Source organism: Anabrus simplex, chromosome 1, assembly GCF_040414725.1.
Source record: "Anabrus simplex isolate iqAnaSimp1 chromosome 1, ASM4041472v1, whole genome shotgun sequence".
Classification (NCBI taxonomy): domain Eukaryota; kingdom Metazoa; phylum Arthropoda; class Insecta; order Orthoptera; family Tettigoniidae; genus Anabrus; species Anabrus simplex.
The window spans coordinates 258,464,463-258,485,968 of record NC_090265.1 but is presented as its reverse complement, the minus strand read 5'-3'; the positions used below and the strand labels follow the sequence as shown (position 1 = coordinate 258,485,968).

Below are 21,506 nucleotides of genomic sequence, written 5' to 3'. Positions count from 1 at the left end.
ATATACAATTCAAATGTTAAAAGAGATTAAACAAATACCTCTCACATGATCAAATAAAAACAGAACCCTAACTTATTTTACATTACAAAATTTAACTTCACTACTTAGGTTGCCATTTGTGTCCCAAAGCAATCACAATAATGTGAACAAACTTTAAAGGAGGAATATATATATTAAACAAGTGTATAGCTCATCTCAAAATCTCCCTTCTTAGATCTTGAAGTAAAGCAACAACTTCTTCATCACTTCATAATATCCCAACTTGTGATATCCAGCAATATTTACAGTATATAAAAAAATACTAACAAACTGACTTGTAAGAATTTTCTAAAATGGAACCAGAACAGTCTTTCAGGGACAAAAAATCACCATGTAGGCTGGAAAACATCACCTGCTAGCATTTTCATGGGGACCTTTCCTACACTGACCCCACCCTCTATCACCTCAAAGCAGCAACATGATGCCATGTTCAAAGAAGTGGTTATCAACTTTTCAGAGAACGCAGTCCGGTAAATTCTTTTTCTAAAGACAAGGGCCTGGTCCCAACAAATTTACTCGTAAATATGTTTCCATTCTTTTAAGTTTGGGCCTATACATTTTAAATAGCGTCATGGCTAAGAGAGTTGGCTTTGCAGTTTGGGTCATGTAGCTGTCAGCTTGCATTCAGAGATAGTGGGTTCAAACCCCACCGTCGGCACCCTGAAGATGGTTTCTTCCATTTTCACATCAGGCTGTACCTTAATTAAGATCACAGTCACTCCCTTCCCAATTGCCACCATTAAGACCTGTCTGTATAGGTGTGATGTAAAACAAAGAGTAAAAGAAACATTAAGTACGATATGATCTTATGTATGCTAATAGTTTTCTCCTTCTTTTGCTTATCCTGGAGATCACTCTGTGAACTTAGCTGGATGCATTACTGGTTGTTGCATCACAAACACCTTAAGTTAGACATACACATGGCAGTTTGAACTTGCAAAGAGAGAGTATTCACTAGATTATTCATTATCAAGAACCAGATACTTTAATCTTCAAATTAAGTGAAAAAAAATTTGTTTATATTTCCCAGCTAATTGGTCACTTAACATTTCGTTCAGTTTTAGGACAAGGACTTGCCGCCTACTGTTGCAATCAAGTAAGAGGCAATTTTTAAGACGAGTATTCCCCTTCCCAAATGTTGAAAAATTTCTTCTGTATCGTTCAAAAATAAGGGGCTTGGTTAATGACATTTCCTACACGGATGTTATTTAGGTAACATTTTAGAGATTACCTGGATCTGCATTTTTTGACACAATCATGAAAATTGTTCTCCTAATAATATTTATTTGTGAAATATGCTTAGAAAAGTAAAATGGTAAGTTCCAGGGAATATCTTGTGGCCCAGTATAGTTTATATCAGTGTCAGGACCGGGTACTGGGCAGCAACCTAATGGTTGAGAAACAAGGACAAAAAAAATGCTTTGATTTTGTGTGTTCATTCTTCATAGTTCCATAAAACAGTATTAAAAACATCACTCAAACATCCAAATGTCAGAAGTTATCCATGTAGTAAGAAGAGCAAGTAAGAAAAATGTTACATAAGTTACTTTCAGTATGTATCTACCATTTTACCCTTTAAATGATGATTTGTGGCATAATTCTAAAATGTTACTGAAATCATACCAACAAACCATAAAGAAGCAACTTTTATCAGTTTTATGTAAAATAGCATTTCTACTACTTACATATCTCAGTAAACTAAAACAAGCTTGACTGAATGAAATGGGACTGCCAGCATTTTGTATAAAATGGAGGGGTTCAACCAAGAGACTTCAACATGGGGATGAGCTGACCCTATAGTCATTTCTGGTGTTTATGGTTATTACACTGTATTTATTAGAAATAGCTCAGATGGTACAGCACAGGCCTTCTGAGCTCAAGTTAACAGATTTGATCCTGGCTCAGTATGGTGGTATTTGAAGGTGCTCAAATATGTCAGTCTCATGTCAGTAGATTTACGGGTATGTAAAAAAACCTCCTGTGGGACAAAATTCCAGCATCTTGGCATCTCCAAAAACTGTAAAAGTGGGACGTAAAAACTAATAACATTATTATTATTCTGTTTGACTTTGGTCACTATGGATCACGGAGTAATAACTACGGTATCCTGGATCATCTTTTACATCCCCTGCCTTTGATCTTCTGCGAATATAGCTTCATTTGTTGGCGTATCTGCTTCCTTCTTTCTTCTGAAAAAAATCACTTTTGAAGATTTGTTTTCTCCTTCTTGGAAGCCTCTGAAGTCTGAAACTAATTGTCGAAAGTGGTTCCTGTTTTGGATGTCTTCATGACTAATGCCCATTCGCTCCATATCAGCATGTATCTCCATAAACCAACTAGGAACAATTTTTTTTCCATTCGAAATATGAAACGAGTTTTCGAGTCAGCCTTTCTTGATTGATACGTAGGAGATGTCCACAAAATTGTAGCCGTCTCTTCTTCATAGACTATAATTCCCTCAGTCTCTTTGTATAACTCTTTGTTAGGTCTTAATCTTTGTTGTCCACCAACATATATAGGTCCCAGAATCTTCCTTTCTTTCTACTCCAGTTGTTCCAGCAATCCTCTGCTTGTTAAATCCAAGGTCTCAGCAGCATATAGTCCTTCTGCTTTGATCACAGTGTTATAGTGCCTTAGTTTTTTTCTCAGACAATGATTTCTTGTTGTACACATCCTTCTTCAACTGGTATGCTTATTCCATCTTTCTGATTCTTGCCTTGATTGCCTCCTGTTCTAAGCCATTTGACTGGATCATCTCACCAAGATATTTGATGCTCTTGCCTTTTTCCACCTTTCCTCCTGTTGTGTTCATGATCTTTGGAGCTAATTTGATATTTGTCATAAATTTTGTTTTTTCAAAAGAGATCTGCAAGTCCATCTTCATAGCAGTTTCACAAAGAATACTGATTCTTCTACTTGCTGTTTCAACAATATTCGCAAAGATAGCTAGATCATCTGCAAAGGCAAGGCATTTGAAGTTCACCCCTTTATTCTGTGCCCCAACCCTGAATTGTTCTTTCTCTCCCTCTAAGGCTCTTAGTTGTCCTTCCCATTCTCTAATGACCTTTTCCAACACACAGTTGAAGAACATTGGTGATAATCCATCTCCTTGTCTAACTCCTGTCTTAATTTCGAAGCAATCTGAAGTTTCCCCTCTGAACTTCACCTTTGACACAGTGTTGCTGATAGTTTGTTTAATCAGGTTCCGTGATTTGTCATCCACACCAAATTCTTCCAAGATCCTCGTTAAGGTTTCCCTGTCAATAGAATAATAGGCCTTCTTAAAATCTCCAAATACTACTACATAATCCTTGTTCTGGATCATTTTATTCCTGATTATGTTTCTCAAGTTCAGGATCTGTTCAGCACATGATCTTGTTTTTCTGAAACCGGTCTAATATTCTCCAATTTCTTGGTCAATTTGTTGTTCACTTCTATTCTGCAGCACTTTGGATACGACCCTTGTAGGCTACGGACAGCAGTGAAACACCTCTGTAATTATTCACATCAGTCTTATCACCTTTCTTGTGAATGGATATATCAAGGCCATCTGCTATTCAGGTGGGATTCTCTCTTCAGACCATATTGTATGAAACAACCTCTCTTAAGGCTTCAAATAATTGTTCGTTCCCCATCTTCAACAATTCTGCCATGACTGAATCTTCCCCCACTGCCTTGTGGTTCTGCATTGACATGACAATCTCTTTAGTCTCATACTTGTCTGGTGGTTTAGAATCTGGATCCTTGACTTTGGGTTCTTCTGTCATTAACCTCTCTCTTGGTTCACTACTGTTTAGAAGCTTTTCAAAATATCGTGCCAAAATCTGACAGTTATCTTTATTGTTAAGTTTTATTTGCCCATTTTCATCTGCAAAGCACAAACTTGGTACTTGATATCTGGAAAGTGTGGTTTCGAAGGTCTAGTAGAAACTCCTTGTGTTATTCTTCTTAAAATCATTTTCTATTGGTGATAGCTGTTGGTTATTGTAATAAAAATAGAATTAAGAGATCAGAAATCAGACGGTTCAACTTCACTAACACCTTACGTGTATCAGCCCATGTCTGAACATAACAACTAAGCCAACAGTTTACAGATACTAGTTGAACTACACCAAGGAACAAAAAAAAACATTGAAATAAAAACGTCTCCAGCTCAAGACTGTTTTAACCATCACCATCTCATAGTTTTAAAATTTCATTATGCTTTTTAAGAAAAAACTTTTTAACTAACATTTCATTTTGTGTGTCTGTTTTTAATTCATTACATATATCTTACTGAGGATGATGACCTTATATGCCGGGTCGAAACATGTCTATGTCTAGGTAAAGTTTCGTCTTAATTGGATGTAAAGTATTATAGTAATGACTAGGAGGATATCAACATAATTTTGTACAATTTTGTAAGAAGTCAATACAGATCTAATATGAGATTCATAGTCTGTAACTGAAAAGTATGGCTTCCTTATAACAAACAGCTTCATATAAATTTACTAGAGTCAAGGTCATAAGTATACTTCCTGTACCTGTGAAATCTTTCATACTTAGTGTGAGTAGAATGAAGGTAAATGCTGCCTAAATGGGCCACAAAAAATAGTCCATCTCCAATACCAGTGCCACATTCTTTGGAGGAAGCCATAGCCCCTTGCTTTCTGTCTGCTGACTGCCCAACTGCCTGTCAGTGAGGTGTAACCCTGTGTGCAGTCTGCCGACTATCCAACTGTCTAGTGACGTGATGTCATTCTGTGTGGTCTTCCGGCATTATTTTGCCTTCCTTTTCCGTTCTTCTGTGTACTTCATGTCAGGAAGATAGTGTTCTCCTTGGAATAAACAGTAACGATTGTGGAAGGCTAGGTACAAAGTGGGACAATTAAGGAAACAAAAGGAGTCCTTGCCAGCCCCACGGTCTATGGGTTGTGAGCTTGCATGTTAACTGGAGATCCTAGGTTTGATTCCCAGCCAGGTCAGAAATTTTTACCTGGATGTGAGGGCTGGTTTGAGGTCTACTCAGCCGAAGTGAGAATAATTGAGAAGCTATCTGATGGTAAGGTAAGAATTTTTACCTGGATGTGAGGACTGATTTGAGGTCTACTCAGTTACCTATCTTACGTCTACTCAGCCAACGTGAAGCTAACTAATGGTAAGGTAGCGGCCCAGAATAAAGGCCAAGTGGATTCACTGCGCTGACCATGCATCACCTCATAATCCGCAGGCCTTCTGGCTCAGTAGTGGTCGTCTGGCAGGCATAGGCCCATCAGAAATTTAGTCTTCGCTAACAAGTAGCCAGGAACAAAACCACCAGCCTAACATTGCATACAGTGTCTGCTTTGAAAACAGTACCGAACTGACTGTTACAAACATGAAGATATCAAGGTCTCTATCAGTCTGGATGTCTGAAGTAATCTACGACATTCAGCAATGGATTGCAAGTAGGCAGCGAAAACCAACCCCAAAACTGTCTCAGTAAGTTGGTGTACCATGGATGCTGTGACGGCGAGTACTGAAATCTCCGAGCCTCAAAATGTACTGAATAACATATCTGCTGTATAGTAAATGAAAGAGTCTGACAAATCTACATGTGTAAATTAATGTATTTGGTTAATGATTATGATTCCTGGTGGACACTTGAAGCCTTGCTGCACTTTATGACAGACAAAGCTTAGTTTCATTTATCAGGTTATGTGAATTTCCAGAACACAAGGTACTGATTTGCTGAAAATCCCCACCTGACTCACAAAACACTGTCCCACAACTAGAAAACTAGAAAATTGGCATTTGATGTGTGGTATCAGAACATGAATAGTGGGTCCTATTTTCTTCAGATGAACTGTGGATACTGCGGTATACCTGGACATCGTTGAACAATACGACCAAGTAACACCAGAAGACAAAATGTACTACTATTTTCAATAAGACTGAAGTTCATGAACTTTTTACAGAGTGAACTGTGAGCAATGAGTTATGGCTATCATGTTTCCCAGACTTGTCCATATGTCATTTCTATTTGTGGTGAAATGTAAAGCAGAAGTGTAAGCCTACAACCTACATACCCTGGATCAAATCAAGGAAAACATCATGAACACTATCTGCAGCATCAATGTTGACGAACTGCAAACATGATCAGCCAACATGCTGCAAAGTACCCAAGGTGTATAGACGTGTACAGGGACCACTTTCAGCATCTGTTGTAACTTGTGGATAAGTGAAATAATCCACTAGCTCACTCACATAAGCTACTTTTTTGTGGCCCCTCCTGTAGTTTCTAATAATGGCATGATAGTATGTTTAACGAAAGCAGAAAGAGACCAATCAGAAAAGTAGCAGCAGCAGTAGTAGTAGCAGTAGTAATAATGTTACTAGTTTTACTTCCTGCTGACTATACAATACTCAAAGATGCTGAGGTGATGGAATTTTGTCTCATAGTAGTTATTTTACGTGCCGGAGGATTTACCAACACAAAGCTGGTGTATTTGAGCACCTTCAAATACGAATGGACTAAGCCGGAATTGAACCCACCAACTTGAGCTCAGAAAGCCAGTGTTCTACCGTCTGAGCTACTCAGCCCAGCAACAGAGAAGTAGTCATTTTAATACAAGCTGGAATAGTCAATGAGTTGGTAGAATAACCTTGATATAAATAAACAACACTTCTTAAAAAATCAGATCAAATTCACACAGCAACTGAAAAATAACATTCCACAGTTACCATCCATTGCCAGTTTATCCACACAATGTTCATCTGAATAGATGTTTAAAGTCTGCATCGTAAAGTACCCAAGTAAGAAACATTCACAATGAATGGAAAATGTGTTGTAACAATGCTACGAATACTCTTCAAAATTATTTATCTTTAATTTCCTAACAGTCAGTATATCTTCAATTCAATGAAAAGTATAGAGAGTTTTTAATTCCTTGTCTGACATCAGTGATAAAAGGGATCCAGGTGTCTCATGAAATATTTCTTCCCATGGTTCATGAAGTATAGATTCAAATAAACTTTACATCCGTCTCCCATCCGAATTTGTTTTTGTTTCCTCCCAAAACATTTTCTTCATGTATGTATGTATGTTATTTCAAGTTACAGTCATCAAAAATGTTATGACTATTAAATCTGTAAACTAATTCTATACGATTGTAGGAGGCTATGGATTTGACCACTGATTACAGTCAAGCAATATCTCTATCGAAATAAACCAATTTGTGCCATGTTTAGGGTTCATCGACTGATTATAAAGTTTGTTAATGTGTTTTACATGTTTCATTGTACTGTCTTTTGTGGCTGAGCTGTATTATGACAATGTTTTCACTAAATTCTCAAGTTTTGGAATAAATTTGGTGACAGCCATCTTGTTTATAGTTTCTTGTCTGTCGTTGATTGTGAAATTTTTCATAGACATGTTTGGAAGGAACATTCTGTTAATTAACACCACCTAGGTGTTGTTTACACATGTCATGTATTTCCAGGTTTTTTTTAAAATACAATTTTGCTTTATGTCATATCGACACAGATAGGTCTTACAGCGACAACGGAATAGGAAGTGGCTATGAGTGGGAAGGAAGCAACTGTGGCCTTGATGAAGAAACAGTCCCAGCATATGCCTGGTGTGAAAATGGGAAACCATGGAAAACTATCTTCAGGACTGTCAACGGTGGGATTTGAAATCATTATCTCCTGAATGCAAGTTCACAGCTATGTAACCCTAACCGCACAGCAACTTGTTCGGTATTTCCAGTTTTATACTCAATATTTTAGTTAGTAGTTATTCTTTGTAATTGTCTGTGTCAAATGGAAGATAATAAGGAAACTGCCAGTCATTTAGGAAATCACATGATGCTACATCCAATTAATTACAAGGTGTCATTCATGGATTTATGGAATTTGTGCTGGCATCTCTGATGAGGATGCAGAGGATCTTATTGGTAGTGCTGCCTCGTGGCTGTGTTCATCGTGTGCATTACTAAGAAACTCGCAAACTTCTTCAGTACGTGGCACTTAATAAACTGTCCTCCTGTCTGTGATAAATTTTTCAAAAGTAAGAGGAAACTCGCAAACTTCTTCGGTACGCGGCACTGAGTTAATAAACTGTCCTCCTGTCTGTGATAAATTTTTCAAAAATAAGAGAAGTCTTCATATTCATTGGTCCATAGTTCATTTCAATAAACCTAATTAAGGAGATGGTATGATAACCACATCAAGTGATTATTTTTATGAGGAACTGGCTTCATGTAAGAATAATATGCATATTTTATATCGTATTCCCAAAGATGCTAGGTATTTCACCACTGATAAGCTTTTTCCACTCTGAAATAATAACTTCACAAAGAGGTGCTCAACAAGGGTATCCCCTGGGCCCATTGACTTTTAGCCTTGCAATTCATCCAGTCATTTCCCAATTACAGAGTTTTCTTAATTTATTTTGTTTAGATCATGGCACTTTAAGAGATGATCCTGATCGAGTCATTGCAGACTTAAACAAACTCGTGGATGATTGTAAAACAATTGGTTTGGACATTGTTTCACAATTCCTACATTAACATTCTTCATGCAGACTACACCAGTGTGGTTGTTTCCTCCACTCCTCACAAAAGCTGATGATCTACTGACAAATCGTCTTGAATCTGTTTTAAACATTTCATTAGAGGACCACAAGCTCTTGACTTTGTCAAGTCACAAGTTTCTTTTCATGGTGATAAAACTGAGCTGTGTCATTTACCAGAAGGTCTTCAGGAATGGTTAACTCAGAACAAATCTCAGTTTTCTTCAACACATCTAGATATCCAGAAAAACTGGGTAATAATCAATGGATCTATAAAACACTGCTTTCATCTCAAGATGCAGCTGGAAATCAAGCAAGACTTCATGCAATCCAGGAGGAGGCAGCTAGCTCTTGGCTTACAGTCATTCTTTCAACCAATATAGGAACTTTTATAGATAACACATCTTTCCAGATAGCAGTAGCTTTATGCTTGGGTTGCAAACTATGTAAATAGCATATCTGCATCTGCAGTGGCATTGTGGATCAATTAGGACATCACGGTGCAAGTTGCCCTAAAAGCTCAGGAAGGTTTTCGAAACTTTCCTCCTTCGATGACCTCATCAAAGTACCCTGGACACCCACAGGCGTTCCAACTATTTTGGAACCTATAGGAAACAGTCAATCCAATGATGAGGAAATCTTATTTCTTAATTTCTTTTGATTCTTAATGGGGAATTAAACTCACGTCCTTCTGGGTGAACCAAGCACACCTTTACCACCTCGGGTAGGCAGGCCCTATTTACAACTAAGGAGTAATGGTACATAATTTGTACAATGGGTTGAAATCTTGATAACCTGCCTTTCAAATATCACATAACCAACTCACAGTATTGGTTCTAAGCAAGAATTTGTTAGAAAAAGTCAAACACGATGCACAACTCAGGCATTTACTTCATTCCAAAAATAATAAACCATAATATGGATAAAAATTCTGCATAGGCTTTCACAACTTGTGCAAAGTACAATAGTTCTGAAGTTTCTACTAAGTAAACAGTGGGCAAGACAACTTTTAATATACAGTTATAGGAAGACAAACAGAGTCTGTATAAAGTTTACTGCGATCCAAGTTCTTACCAACAAGATTGCAATAAACATTTTTTAAATTATGAAAGACTATGCATTATTATTTTGCAATATAATATTTAGTGACATACAATCAATAAATAACACAGAAATCCAGAAACTGCAATTTTGTTTAACGTCCCTAAATGTGAGATTAAAATCTGAGTGAAATATACATAATAGTAAACATTTTAAAAGTAAACCTGAATCTTATTTTCTGCCTTCAATAAGCAAGAATGATCGATGAATCAGGAATTATAATATAATATAGGCCTAATTTCAAAATAAATGTATCAGCAGTTACAAATGCTGTACTTGTTTTATCCTATGGTAGTTCTGAATTATGGAAACAGATCTAAAATACACTGAAAGATTATTTAACATATGAAAATGTTTGGGTACACTTTAGCAAACAGGAGAAGAGAGAGAAACAGAGACTGCATGGTAGGAGAGAGAAAAAATATTAGTTAAGGGTGTTACGGTCCAGCACCCATCAGAAGTGTCATTTAATCCTTGTTCACAGGTAAGCTGATTGCTATAAAGATAAAGTTTTGACATCTGACTTTCCCACCAGTCTCATTACTAACACACATAAAACTTTGAAGAATCCAGTGCAAACATCAACCAGTCATCGGTTGCTGCGTCTTGGCCGGCCAGACGCTTCAATCCCCACAACAACTGCTTGTCGCTGTTGCTTTTCTGTCATGTGATCTAACTCCAGCATGGCCTCCTGAATTGCATTTTCTAACTGGCTGTTCAGTTTACGGCTTCTGAAAAAAAAAAAATGCATCACTCATTAGCTGAAAGTATTCACTATCAATGTACAGTACATAAAAAATTCTTATCTCTGGATTGCAATGTACTGCACTACTTTATAATTAATATTACAATGGAAATACTGTTCAATACCAAAATTTGTAAGATATCATAAAGTGAAAATGATTACTTATGCATCAAAATAGATTAATGAAAAATAATACATTATTTCTCTTGTAGCTTTTTAACATTATAAATAATAAAATAAAGACGAGAGGATAAATTAATCACAAAATACTTAGGAATGCGTTGTCCAGGTATAATCGAAAGTAAAATAAATGACAAATTAATAATAATAGCCTCCTTCTATCACATCAATAAAAAATGACCAATTACATGAAAAGAGGATTCAACAAAGTGAATCATCCAAATGTATGTTTTGTATTTGACAGTTTACATAATAATACTTCCTTACCTAATCTCTTATCTACAGAACCCAAAGATGATCCTGATAAACTACTTTTGGACATGTACTCTAGTTCTGTATGGGGATAGCCTACAAATAATTGCTGTTTTACCCAAGTGCTAGAGATACCATGATTATCAACCTTGTGTGTTTAATGCCACATGAATCCTGTCTTATAATTTATTACTTGTTATGATTCCACTGTTGTATGTGCCTGCACTTTATATTATATTATATTATATTATATTATATTATATTATATTATATTATATATTATATTATATTATATTATATTATATTATATTATATTATATTATATAGCATTGTATTGAAAAGGTATACATAATAACCTTGTCAATTTATTTCTTATAATTGCACTTCAATACAGAACAAAAATGAAATTTATAAGACATGATACATAGGCTTTTGGGTTCATGCCGTGTCAAGAAAATAAGGTGAAATTCTTTTCTCTAAGAAACGTAAAGAATTTCACCTTATTTTCTTGACACAGCACAAGCCCAAAAACCTATATCATGTCTATAAGTGTCCGACTTGTTGGCTGAATGGTCAGCGTACTGGCCTTCGGTTCAGAGGGTCCCGGGTTCGATTCCCGGCCGGGTCGGGGATTTTAACCTTAATTGATTAATTCCAGTGGCCTGGGGGCTGGGTGTTTGTGCTGTCCCCAACATCCCTGCAACTCGCACACCACACATAACACTATCCTCCACCACAATAACACACAGTTACCTACACATGGCAGATGCCGCCCACCCTCATCGGAGGGTCTGCCTTACAAGGGCTGCACCCGGCTAGAAATAGCCACACAAAATTAAAAAAATTATTATGTCTATAAGTACGGGCCGTGAAAGCATCAATGGCAACATGAAATTTATAGCTTATAAATAGATCAAGACTTGCAAATGCATCCCAATTTGATATCAAATGTTATAATTGCAGTAGTTCACTACTGTTTTCCTGCTTTTACCAGTCCTTCGTGCTTTTTGGATGTACAATAAAGTATGCATCTTATTCACACCAACTCTAGTCTTGCAACAACTTCTGTAAGACTGTAGAAGGTGGTTTTCAGTTCCTCTTGTGCCTTCTCCTCACAAGTTGGCAACCATCATGGAGTAATTATATTCTTCACATTCTTCTGTGTCTTCCAGCTTCCAGAGCTACTGCCCTGATTAATTCAGTTGAGTTTTTGACAAAAAATACTGCATATTTTTAACACTCCCCTCTACCTCTCATTCTGAATCAAGGCTTTAATTCTGGATCTCTTCCTGACACGTGGAAACAAGCTGACGTAATACCCATTCATAAATCCAGTGACAGGCATAACCCCTCTTGATGCAAACCCATTTCAATCACGCCTATTCTCTCAGCATGATATAGATGTTGATTCCCATAGGGAACCTTAAATATTTGTCCTGAATGAGTAAATTTATAATACCAATATAATACCAATATAATGCTAAGTCCCAACTGACGAGCCTAACTTAGCACACGAGGGCGAAACGCAGGCAAACAAGAATGAGTTAGCTGGAAAATTTATAATGTCCAATAACGGACCATTATATTGGTATTATTCTCTCAGCAGTCATTGAAAGAATTTTATACAGCCACCTGATGTATATCACAGCCCCTTTCTTGTCAGACTAAATCATGCCAAACAAACTTATCAGCTTCAATCAGTAAGTTACCTCCACCACTGCTAACAAGTCGCAATTGGATGTTATTTATATTGACCTGGCTAAAGCATTTGACTTCATAAACCATAATTTGCTCATATACATACTATGTCACAGGAATATTCATAGCAAACTTTTAACTCTTATTAGAAATTATATTATCAATCACCAACAGCAAGTCGCACTTCCAGGCTCCATCTCTTCCTGGCTGAATGTCTTGTCTGGATTCCCACAAGAAGGAGTTCTCTCATCTCTGCTATTATCTCTCTTTGTAGATGACCTCACAGATGAAATAAAGAGTACCCCATGTTCCATATTACTATATGCAGATCATTATCAAAGGGTAGAGAAGGGTCGAACTATTCAATACCCTTCTCTACCCTTTGATAGTGATCAACTGTCAATACAGACCATAATAAAATTCATAACCTATGATATGCAGATCATCTAAAAAAAATTTCAAAAATATAGTTAACTCCAGTGATTATGAGTGTATTCAAAATACTCCAGACTTGGGCTTAGACTGGGTAACTAGATGGAAACTCAAAATTATTGCAGAAAAATGTATATTTAAATGTCAATCTGCCTAAATGAACACGAGCTTACCCATTGGTATAAAATAAACAGCACCCTACTGAAGGCTGTTAACTCATGAATAATTCATGATAGCAAGCTAAATTTCCATTCCCATACAAACAAAGTAAAATCCTGCACTACCGGGTGAGTTGGCCATGTGGTTAGGAGCGCGTGGCTGTGAGCTTGCATCCGGGAGATAGTGGGTTCGAATCCCACTGTTGGCAGTCCTGAAGATGGTTTTCCATGATTTCCCATTTTCATACCAGGCAAATGCTGGGGCTGTACTTTAATTAAAGCCACAGCAGTTTCCTTCTAACTCCTAGGCCTTTCCTATCCCATTGTCGCCATAAGACCTATCTGTGTCGGTGTGATGTAAAGCCACTAGTAAAAAAAAAAAAAAGTTACTGAAATTCATGACTTAAAACGCTCTTACGTTCTTTCTGTTGTTGATTTCTGCTCCATCATTTGGTCATCATCTGCCACCCCACATGTGTCAATAACAGTAACCACATATTCTCATTCTTTACGTACACTGTGAAAGCCTGTAGCCGAGAAGTGAAACAGTTTAGTACTGTACCGAAGAAATTCTTGGACCGGAGTGAACACCTGCAGTACACAGATCTCTGCTTTCTTCAGAAATTAGTAATGGTGTTTTCAAACGCACATCTTTGTCACCTCATTTCCTGTTACATGTTCATCCACATATGATCTGAAAGAGACCATCATTCCATCTTCCTCGCGTGAACCTAACACTCCAGCAACACTCCGACTTCCCACAACAGCAAAAGCCTTGCATGAAACTGACATCTCTATTCCCTATCATCTCTTCAGAGCCAAACTGAAATGTATAGTAAAGAAGTAAGCTCTCAATTCTCTGTTGATAACCTGGCCAGAACGTTACAAGTGACACTAACATGATTATATCTGGATTTTCCCCCTTATTTCCTTCTTGTTATTTAATTCTTAAAGAAGAATATTAAGTCCCCTCCTTGATACCTTTTACTGTTAATATTTTATAATGTTATACACTTAGTAAAAAATGAAGTATCTTCTACCTCTATGATTACTACTGTGTAAATTTAAAAATATTCCTCATATCAGGGCTGCTGTATCATGGATACAAACCACTATTGGAGATTCCGTAGTCAGGTTAATCTTCTCCACCCACCTATTTTTCTCTTTTTTTTTTTATTTTTAAAATTCTATTACAGACAATTTTTAAGGCCAGTCTCAATTTTCATAATTTTGGTTGTTAAGACTGTAAGATTTATTTTTTCAATTTGCTTTACATCGCAAGACACAAATAGGTATTATGGCAACGATGGGATAGGAAAGGGTTAGGAGTTGAAAGGAAGTAGCCGTGGCCTTAATTAAGGTACAGTACCAATATTTGCCAGTGTGAAAATGGGAAATTACAAAAAACCACCACCAGGGCTGCCGACAGTGGAGTTCGAATCCACTATCTCCCAAATGCAAGCTCACAGCTGCACGACCCTAATCACACGGTCAATTCACTAGGTAGTGTAAGATTTTTCTATCGCTGCCATTATCAACAGACAGTTGATAACAATAATCTCCAATGCTATTAATTTAAACTCTGAAGCATGTTATGAAAGAGTTCATCGATCTATTATTTATAGATTTTATCTATGTTGCTTTATCAAATATTAATTTTCTGTATCAATCAATCAATCAATCAATCAATCAATCAATCAATCAATCAATCAATCAATCAATCAATCAATCAATACTGATCTGCATTTAGGGCAGTCGACCAGGTGGCAGACTCTTTATCTGTTATTTTCCTAGACTCTTCTTAAATGATTGCAAAGAAATCAGGAATTTATTGAACATCTCCCTTGGTAAGTTATTCCATTCCCTAACTCCCCTTCCTAAAAACAAATATTTGCCCCAATCAATGTCTCATTTTGAATGCCAATAAGAAGGCTGGGATGGTTTACTGTGCTTTACTGTACAGGTAAAGGCAGAAAAATTAAAAGAATCTATAATCCTGTCAGTTTTAAAGTCCATTAGCCTGTATGTAACAAATTTTGCACTAATGCCAAAATGAACTGTACTGCCCATCATTACCTGAAATCATAGACTAGTATCTTTCAATAAGTCCATTAAATTATGGTTGTGTTGTATAAAACCACACCATTAAAATTCAGGTGATTCCGGCCCTGGAAAAGAGAAGTTTGTCAACCTGTGACAAATGTTTCGTGCATCCCGTCATTCAAATCTCACCCCCTCCAAAGTTTGCTGTTCGCGTGGGTACGCAGCTATGGGGTCTACATGATCGAGATCACGGTTTGCGGCTCAGATCCAACTAGAGGAATTTGTTCATACCGGAGTGCTACGGGGTTCTCACAGCCTATGGCATGGCCATCCAGGGTTCCTTCCTTCATTCTGCGCGACTATATTGATCACATAAATAAAATTATGCCACAGTGTTGTAATAAATAAACTGAAGCATATATGATATGGTTCAGTATTTCAATTCCACACAATTCATCAGTGTTTTTATTTGTTAGCATAAATGTAATATTTGAGCTTCTACTGAGGATGGCCTTTAGATAGGCTGAAACATGTACAGATATTGTCCCATCTAATATAGACGGTTGTTTTGTATGGAAAAGACTTTTTATTTGTAAAGTGATAGCCAAAAATAAATTCCCGATTTCTTTGCAATCATTTAAGAAGAGGTTAGGAAAATAACAGATAAAGAATCTGCCACCTGAAGGACTGCCCTAAATGCAGATCAGTAGTGATTGATTGATTGATTGATTGATTGATTGATTGATTGATTGATTGATTGATACAGAAAATGAATATTTGATAAAGCTACATAGATAAAATCTATAAATAATAGCTTGATGAACTTTCATAACATGCATCAGAGTTTAAATTAATAGCATTGTCTGTTGATAATGGCAGCGATAGAAAAATCTTACACTACCTAGTGAACTGACCGTGTGGTTAGGGCCGTGCAGCTGTGAGCTTGCATTTGGGAGATAGTGGATTCAAACTCCACTGTCAGCAGCCCTGGGGGCGGTTTTTTGTAATTTCCCATTTTCACACTGGCAAATATTGGGACTGTACCTTAATTAAGGCCACGGCTACTTCCTTTCAACTCCTAACCCTTTCCTATCCTATCATTGCCATAATACCTATCTGTGTCTTGAGATGCAAAGAAAATTGAAAAAATAAATCTTACACTCTTATCAAACAACCAAAATTATGAAAATTGAGACTGCCCTTAAAAATTGTCTGTAATATAATTTTAAAAATTTTAAAAAGAAAGATACATCTTCTGTTTTTCCAGAGCAGTAAGGCCATTATAGGTCATTAATATGGTCAAGTTTATAGATTCTATACTTGGGAATGTTGCTTACTGATCGGTACCTAATTTAAAGCTCAAAAATTCTCCTTGCTTCTTGTTTCTCAATATTCCTACCAGATGTTGTTGAAATCATTCCTTTAGGTTCTTATTTTTGCCTATAGATGTTTCTGTTAATGGATTTTTGTGACTCAGCAAGCTCATTTTCATGGCTATTCCTTACTTATTGTTAAGTCTACTTTGTGTGTTATGAAATAATGGAGAATGATAAAGAGTTTAACATTGAGTTTAGTTAGTCTGATAGTTCTGAAAAAAATTGTGAGGAGAAAGAAGTAATCCCTCAAGTTCATCTGGTAAGTGCCAGATAGTGGTGTGAAATTTATACATCCGGAACATGACCACCAACTCCACCACATTTTCCTTTCAAGGCTAACCATGAAGTAAATTTCCAGCCATGTAGTGAAGATGTTATGAACTCTATTAGTCAGTTCACTGATGATGATTTTATAGACATTTTGCTGACTGAGACTAACAGAAACGCAAGACAGGCTAATGTGTCGGAATGGAAGGACACAACAATTGATGAGATATATATTTTTAATGCACCGATATTACTGCAAAGCACTGTAAAGAAACTTACATATCAAATGTACTGATCCAAGACACCTACAGTATATTAGCTACACCAATTTTTCAACAACTCTGCCATTCTGAAGATTTGTGAACACGAAGAGGTGCCTACACTTTTTAAACAAGAGCACATATATGAAGTTTCGAAGCTTCCACCTAATCAATACATATCTTTATATATTATTGTTCTACAGTACCGGTTTTGACCTTGTGAAGGTCAGCTGAAGATGACAAGGTCGAAACCGGTACTGTAGAACAATAATATATAAAGATATGTATTGATTAGGTGGAAGCTTCAAAACTTGATATTTGTGACCAACAGTCTGAATACCAATCGCATGATATGTTTGGCACTGTGCGTCCCAATAAGCAGATATCTTTCCAACTTTCAGGAACAAGAAACTCAAGAAGAGGGAGACTGCAGCATTCCTGCAAGGTAAACTGACTGCAATATAGTGCAGAGATGGAAAGATGCAGAGGACGGGAAAAAAGAAGTTGTGAAACCACAATCTGTGTTCACATATAATGAAACAGAGGTGTCTGTGGTGTTTTTTTAATTTGTTTGATCAAGACAGTGCTACTAACCCACTGCCATGGAAGAGAGGAAGAAAGTTTTATAAGACTTTTTTCATCTGTTAGAACAAACAATATGGGATGCTTTTGTCCTCTTCAAAAAAATATGGAGGAAAGAAGAATTCTCTTGACATCTGTGTGGGTGTCATTGAGAAAATGATTGCACTTCCACCATAGAAAAGAATTTTCTCCAAAAGCAGAAGGTTGCCATCAGTAAGAGCAACTCCAATGCGACTTACTGGCCACCATTTTGCTTCGGTGTCTCCTCCAACTGATAATAAGCAAAACCCAACAAGGATGTGCAGAATGTATAGCAGTGTGTGTGATGCTGGAGAGAAGAAGGCGTGAATGGAATCCAGATACATGTGTATGGAGTGCATTGATCCTTGTTTCAGAGGGTTTCACACAGCCACAAACATATAAACAATGTTTTTTTCATTCAATATTGAGTGTCATGATATCTTCCTTGTCAACTGTTTAGTGCTGAAATGTTTTGTCTCTATTTATTTTACATGTGAGTTACAGAACCCATAAACAGAATACTCAGAATTTTAAAACAAGGACTTTTCTGCAGCTTATTTTCACTGTTAAGTTAGTAAAAATTACTTTCATTGTTACTACTGTCTCTATATTTCAATACACAATTTGATGCTAGCATTGAGAAGCAAATTTCAGTGGCCTTCACATGCATATAGTGGTTTTATATTTATGCTGCTTTAACAGAAGATATAACATAATAAGAATACAAACTTAAGTAAAAAAAAAAAAAAAAAAAAAAAAAATCACAATTTTGTAAATTATTGGTATGTTAAATTGTTAATGAACTTGGAACTATTCTGTTCAAAATAGGAGTCATTTCTGCAGCATATAAATGGTCTAAAAATTCTAAAAAGATATCAAAACCCCTACATTTTCAGTACAAGAAACGTCAAAGAGGAAAGCAATACTTGACTAACAAGACTCAATCTATCACCTGATGACAACCTGATGAATTCTAAAGATGGATTTCTAGACTATCAGAAAATCAGGGGGATATTAAGAGACCTGGAATTTAAGAAGTGGTGCAGTCTCTCCACAAAGGTAAAGGAGTCATCCCTTTGCAAGAACATCCAGCTTCCAATAATTGAATCGGCCACCTTGAAGGATTAACACACAGCGAATGGAGAGATGACCTCAAGATGACTGGGAATGCAGCAGCAGTTTATGCTGTGCCCAGTAAGACCACGGACAACAACCATTGCAGGTAATGTCTAACACTTGCATACATCCCTAGTTCCTGCCAGCACAGCGAGACTTTATGCATCACTAGACATCATTGAATATGAATATCCATTGCCCAGACCCTCAGAACAACTGGATTCACCATCCATGAAGCGAACCATGGTTTGGCAGAGAACAGAAGCACTCATGATATGACTGCCTACAAAGACAACAATGTAGGATATATAACTGATCCAAACATCCCCTTCAAATCCTCCACGAGTCAACCTGATGATGCTGATTGTGAGAAGAAGGGAATATATGAGCCTACAAAACCATTCTACAAGCAAGCATATAATCTTAAAAAAGATCAAAGTCAGAGGCTTACTGACCAGGAGTAGTACCGCAAAAATTCTTTGATTTCAAAAACTTTGATTAGTGACATTGCATTTTCTGCCTTAAAATCATCAATAAGTATTTTAAGAAATCATGTTTGCTCCCGCCCCTCCCCGCTCTCTCCAGCGGCCTGCTGCCTGTAAGATCAGTTTACTAGTTCCTCTTCAACATTACTACCACCAACTTGTCATCCAAGGCGAATCTTCTATATTTAAAAACTCCCCCCCCCCCCCTTTCTTCATTCATAACGCTAATTCACAAATTATTATTTTTCTTGCAGGTTCCGTCTCAGATAGAGATCATTCCAGATCAACACCTGTAATAACAAATCTGTTCTATAAGATCCATTCCGCTGTTACGATCTTACATCTTAGCACAAAGTTCGAGCCTAGTATTTTATACAATTACGCCGCTTCCATTTCTTTGAAGAACTTCCTTCTATCAAGAACCTCGGTTGCTTTCATATAAGCTTATTAACACTAAATTTGGCTACAATACTTATGGACATATAATTGAATCAAACCTGTTTTAATGAACTCAATTATTTTATAATATAAGGAATTCTCTACCATTTGTATACACCATATTACTAGTGATTGATAGACAAAATAAGTCATATTTTATTTATAAAAGGATATAAGAATATTTTAAATCATTCATTCTGGATTTAAGTTTGTCAAGTCCGAGCCGAGCGCTTTATAGAATTACGCAGCTTATATTCCTTGAGGAACTACCTTCTATCAAGAATCTTGGTTGCTTTCATATTAACCTATTAATACTAAATATGGCTACAATACCTACGAACTTTTAATTGAATCAAGCTGTTTAATGAACACAAACAATGTCATTTGTACATACTACTAATGACTGATAAAAACTGAAAATAAGTTATATTTTATCACAAAGTGTATATTTTAAACTAATCACTCAAATTTTAGCCTGTCAATTTATTTTTAATTATATAATTGTTAAGGTGAAAACCTGAAAATGTAAATGCTCAATGACTATCATGTAACACTTGTAAATAACATTTTTCAGCTTTTACATGGATATCCATTTTAAGTTATTAGTGTATATTAACTATAAGTGTCACATGTTAATGTAATTTTGAATGCCTTTGTAGAAATTCCCTAGGCTGATGATGGCAATCACTTTGCCAAAACCGGTACCATGAGAATAAATAAATGAATATGTGATGACTTCATAATCTCTCACATAATTTAGTATTGAATAGGTGGATCCTAATATCTTGTTTCATTACTTAGTATATATATATATATATACAAAATCTTTCACATCGAAATGCTTAAAACAAACCATACTGTAATTTGTAGGCTTTAAAACTTGTCGATTTACTTTGCGTTTTCCCATAACTTGAATGTAGTTGTTGATATTTCATGATCAGGGAACCAGCACAGATATAGGCCTACCCTTCCCATGCTAAGACAACACTCCTGAAGCATTGTGTTCAGATATTAAAATACAGCACTGAACTACTCCACTTTAACATAACAACAAAATAAGATACAAACTCCACATGTTTCACTTCTGTTACTTCGCTAGCACTGCAGCGTGCTAGTTATTTATACACACAGACAGAGGTTACGTCAAGTGACATCAAAACAAACTATACATCAACTTCAAATGCTGGTCACTCATTAAAAAAAATAAAAAAAATAAAAAGTGTGTACCATTAAAATGATTTCTTCTATTATTTAAGGATAATTCATTAGTTACCTGAAATGCTCTTATATGTACAGTTGTACAAAACTATGCACCAAAGGAAAATCGTGAGCCTGTCAACCTGAATGTACTTCATATAAGCTCAAGATTTGAGGTTCTCCTCTTCAAGGAGATTTCAGCCCTACTATAAACACAGAGAAATTGACTCAACAACTGATTGTTGATTATTATTCTTGCATATAAGGCAACAGAATGAAATGCATTCACAACTAGCTGCAGTACCCGTCGTTGAAGGGACGATCATATAGAATGTGCAAAGGCATGCTGTTTTACTTGGGACGCAGATGACTGGCAGCAGATGAGACAAATCACACCACAACAATGAACAATATAATGTTATTGTTATTCTGAATCTGAGATATTAGAGTATCAAATGTAAAAGCAATCCTTCCTTCTTTCATGACTCCCTCTAGTCTTGTTCTTCAAGCGATCGTTCCTTCACGATTTTTCTCATTTCTTTATAATCATCTTCACACTATGCCTTTGCTGGCAAGATGTAGT

At 36.4% G+C, this 21,506-nt stretch overlaps 1 protein-coding gene across 1 annotated transcript in view; it reads right to left on the bottom strand.

The window, feature by feature from the left end:
- Window positions 1–7,483: 7,483 nt before the first annotated feature.
- LOC136862995 (methyl-CpG-binding domain protein 5/6 homolog sba) overlaps window positions 7,484–21,506 on the bottom strand; it is a 775,494-nt gene continuing 761,471 nt past the window's right edge. Inside the window, exon 12 of the mRNA XM_068225835.1 lies at window positions 7,484–10,404. Within this exon, the coding sequence (XP_068081936.1) occupies window positions 10,263–10,404 (142 nt within the window). The 3' untranslated portion in view covers window positions 7,484–10,262. The remainder of the gene's footprint in view (window positions 10,405–21,506) is intronic.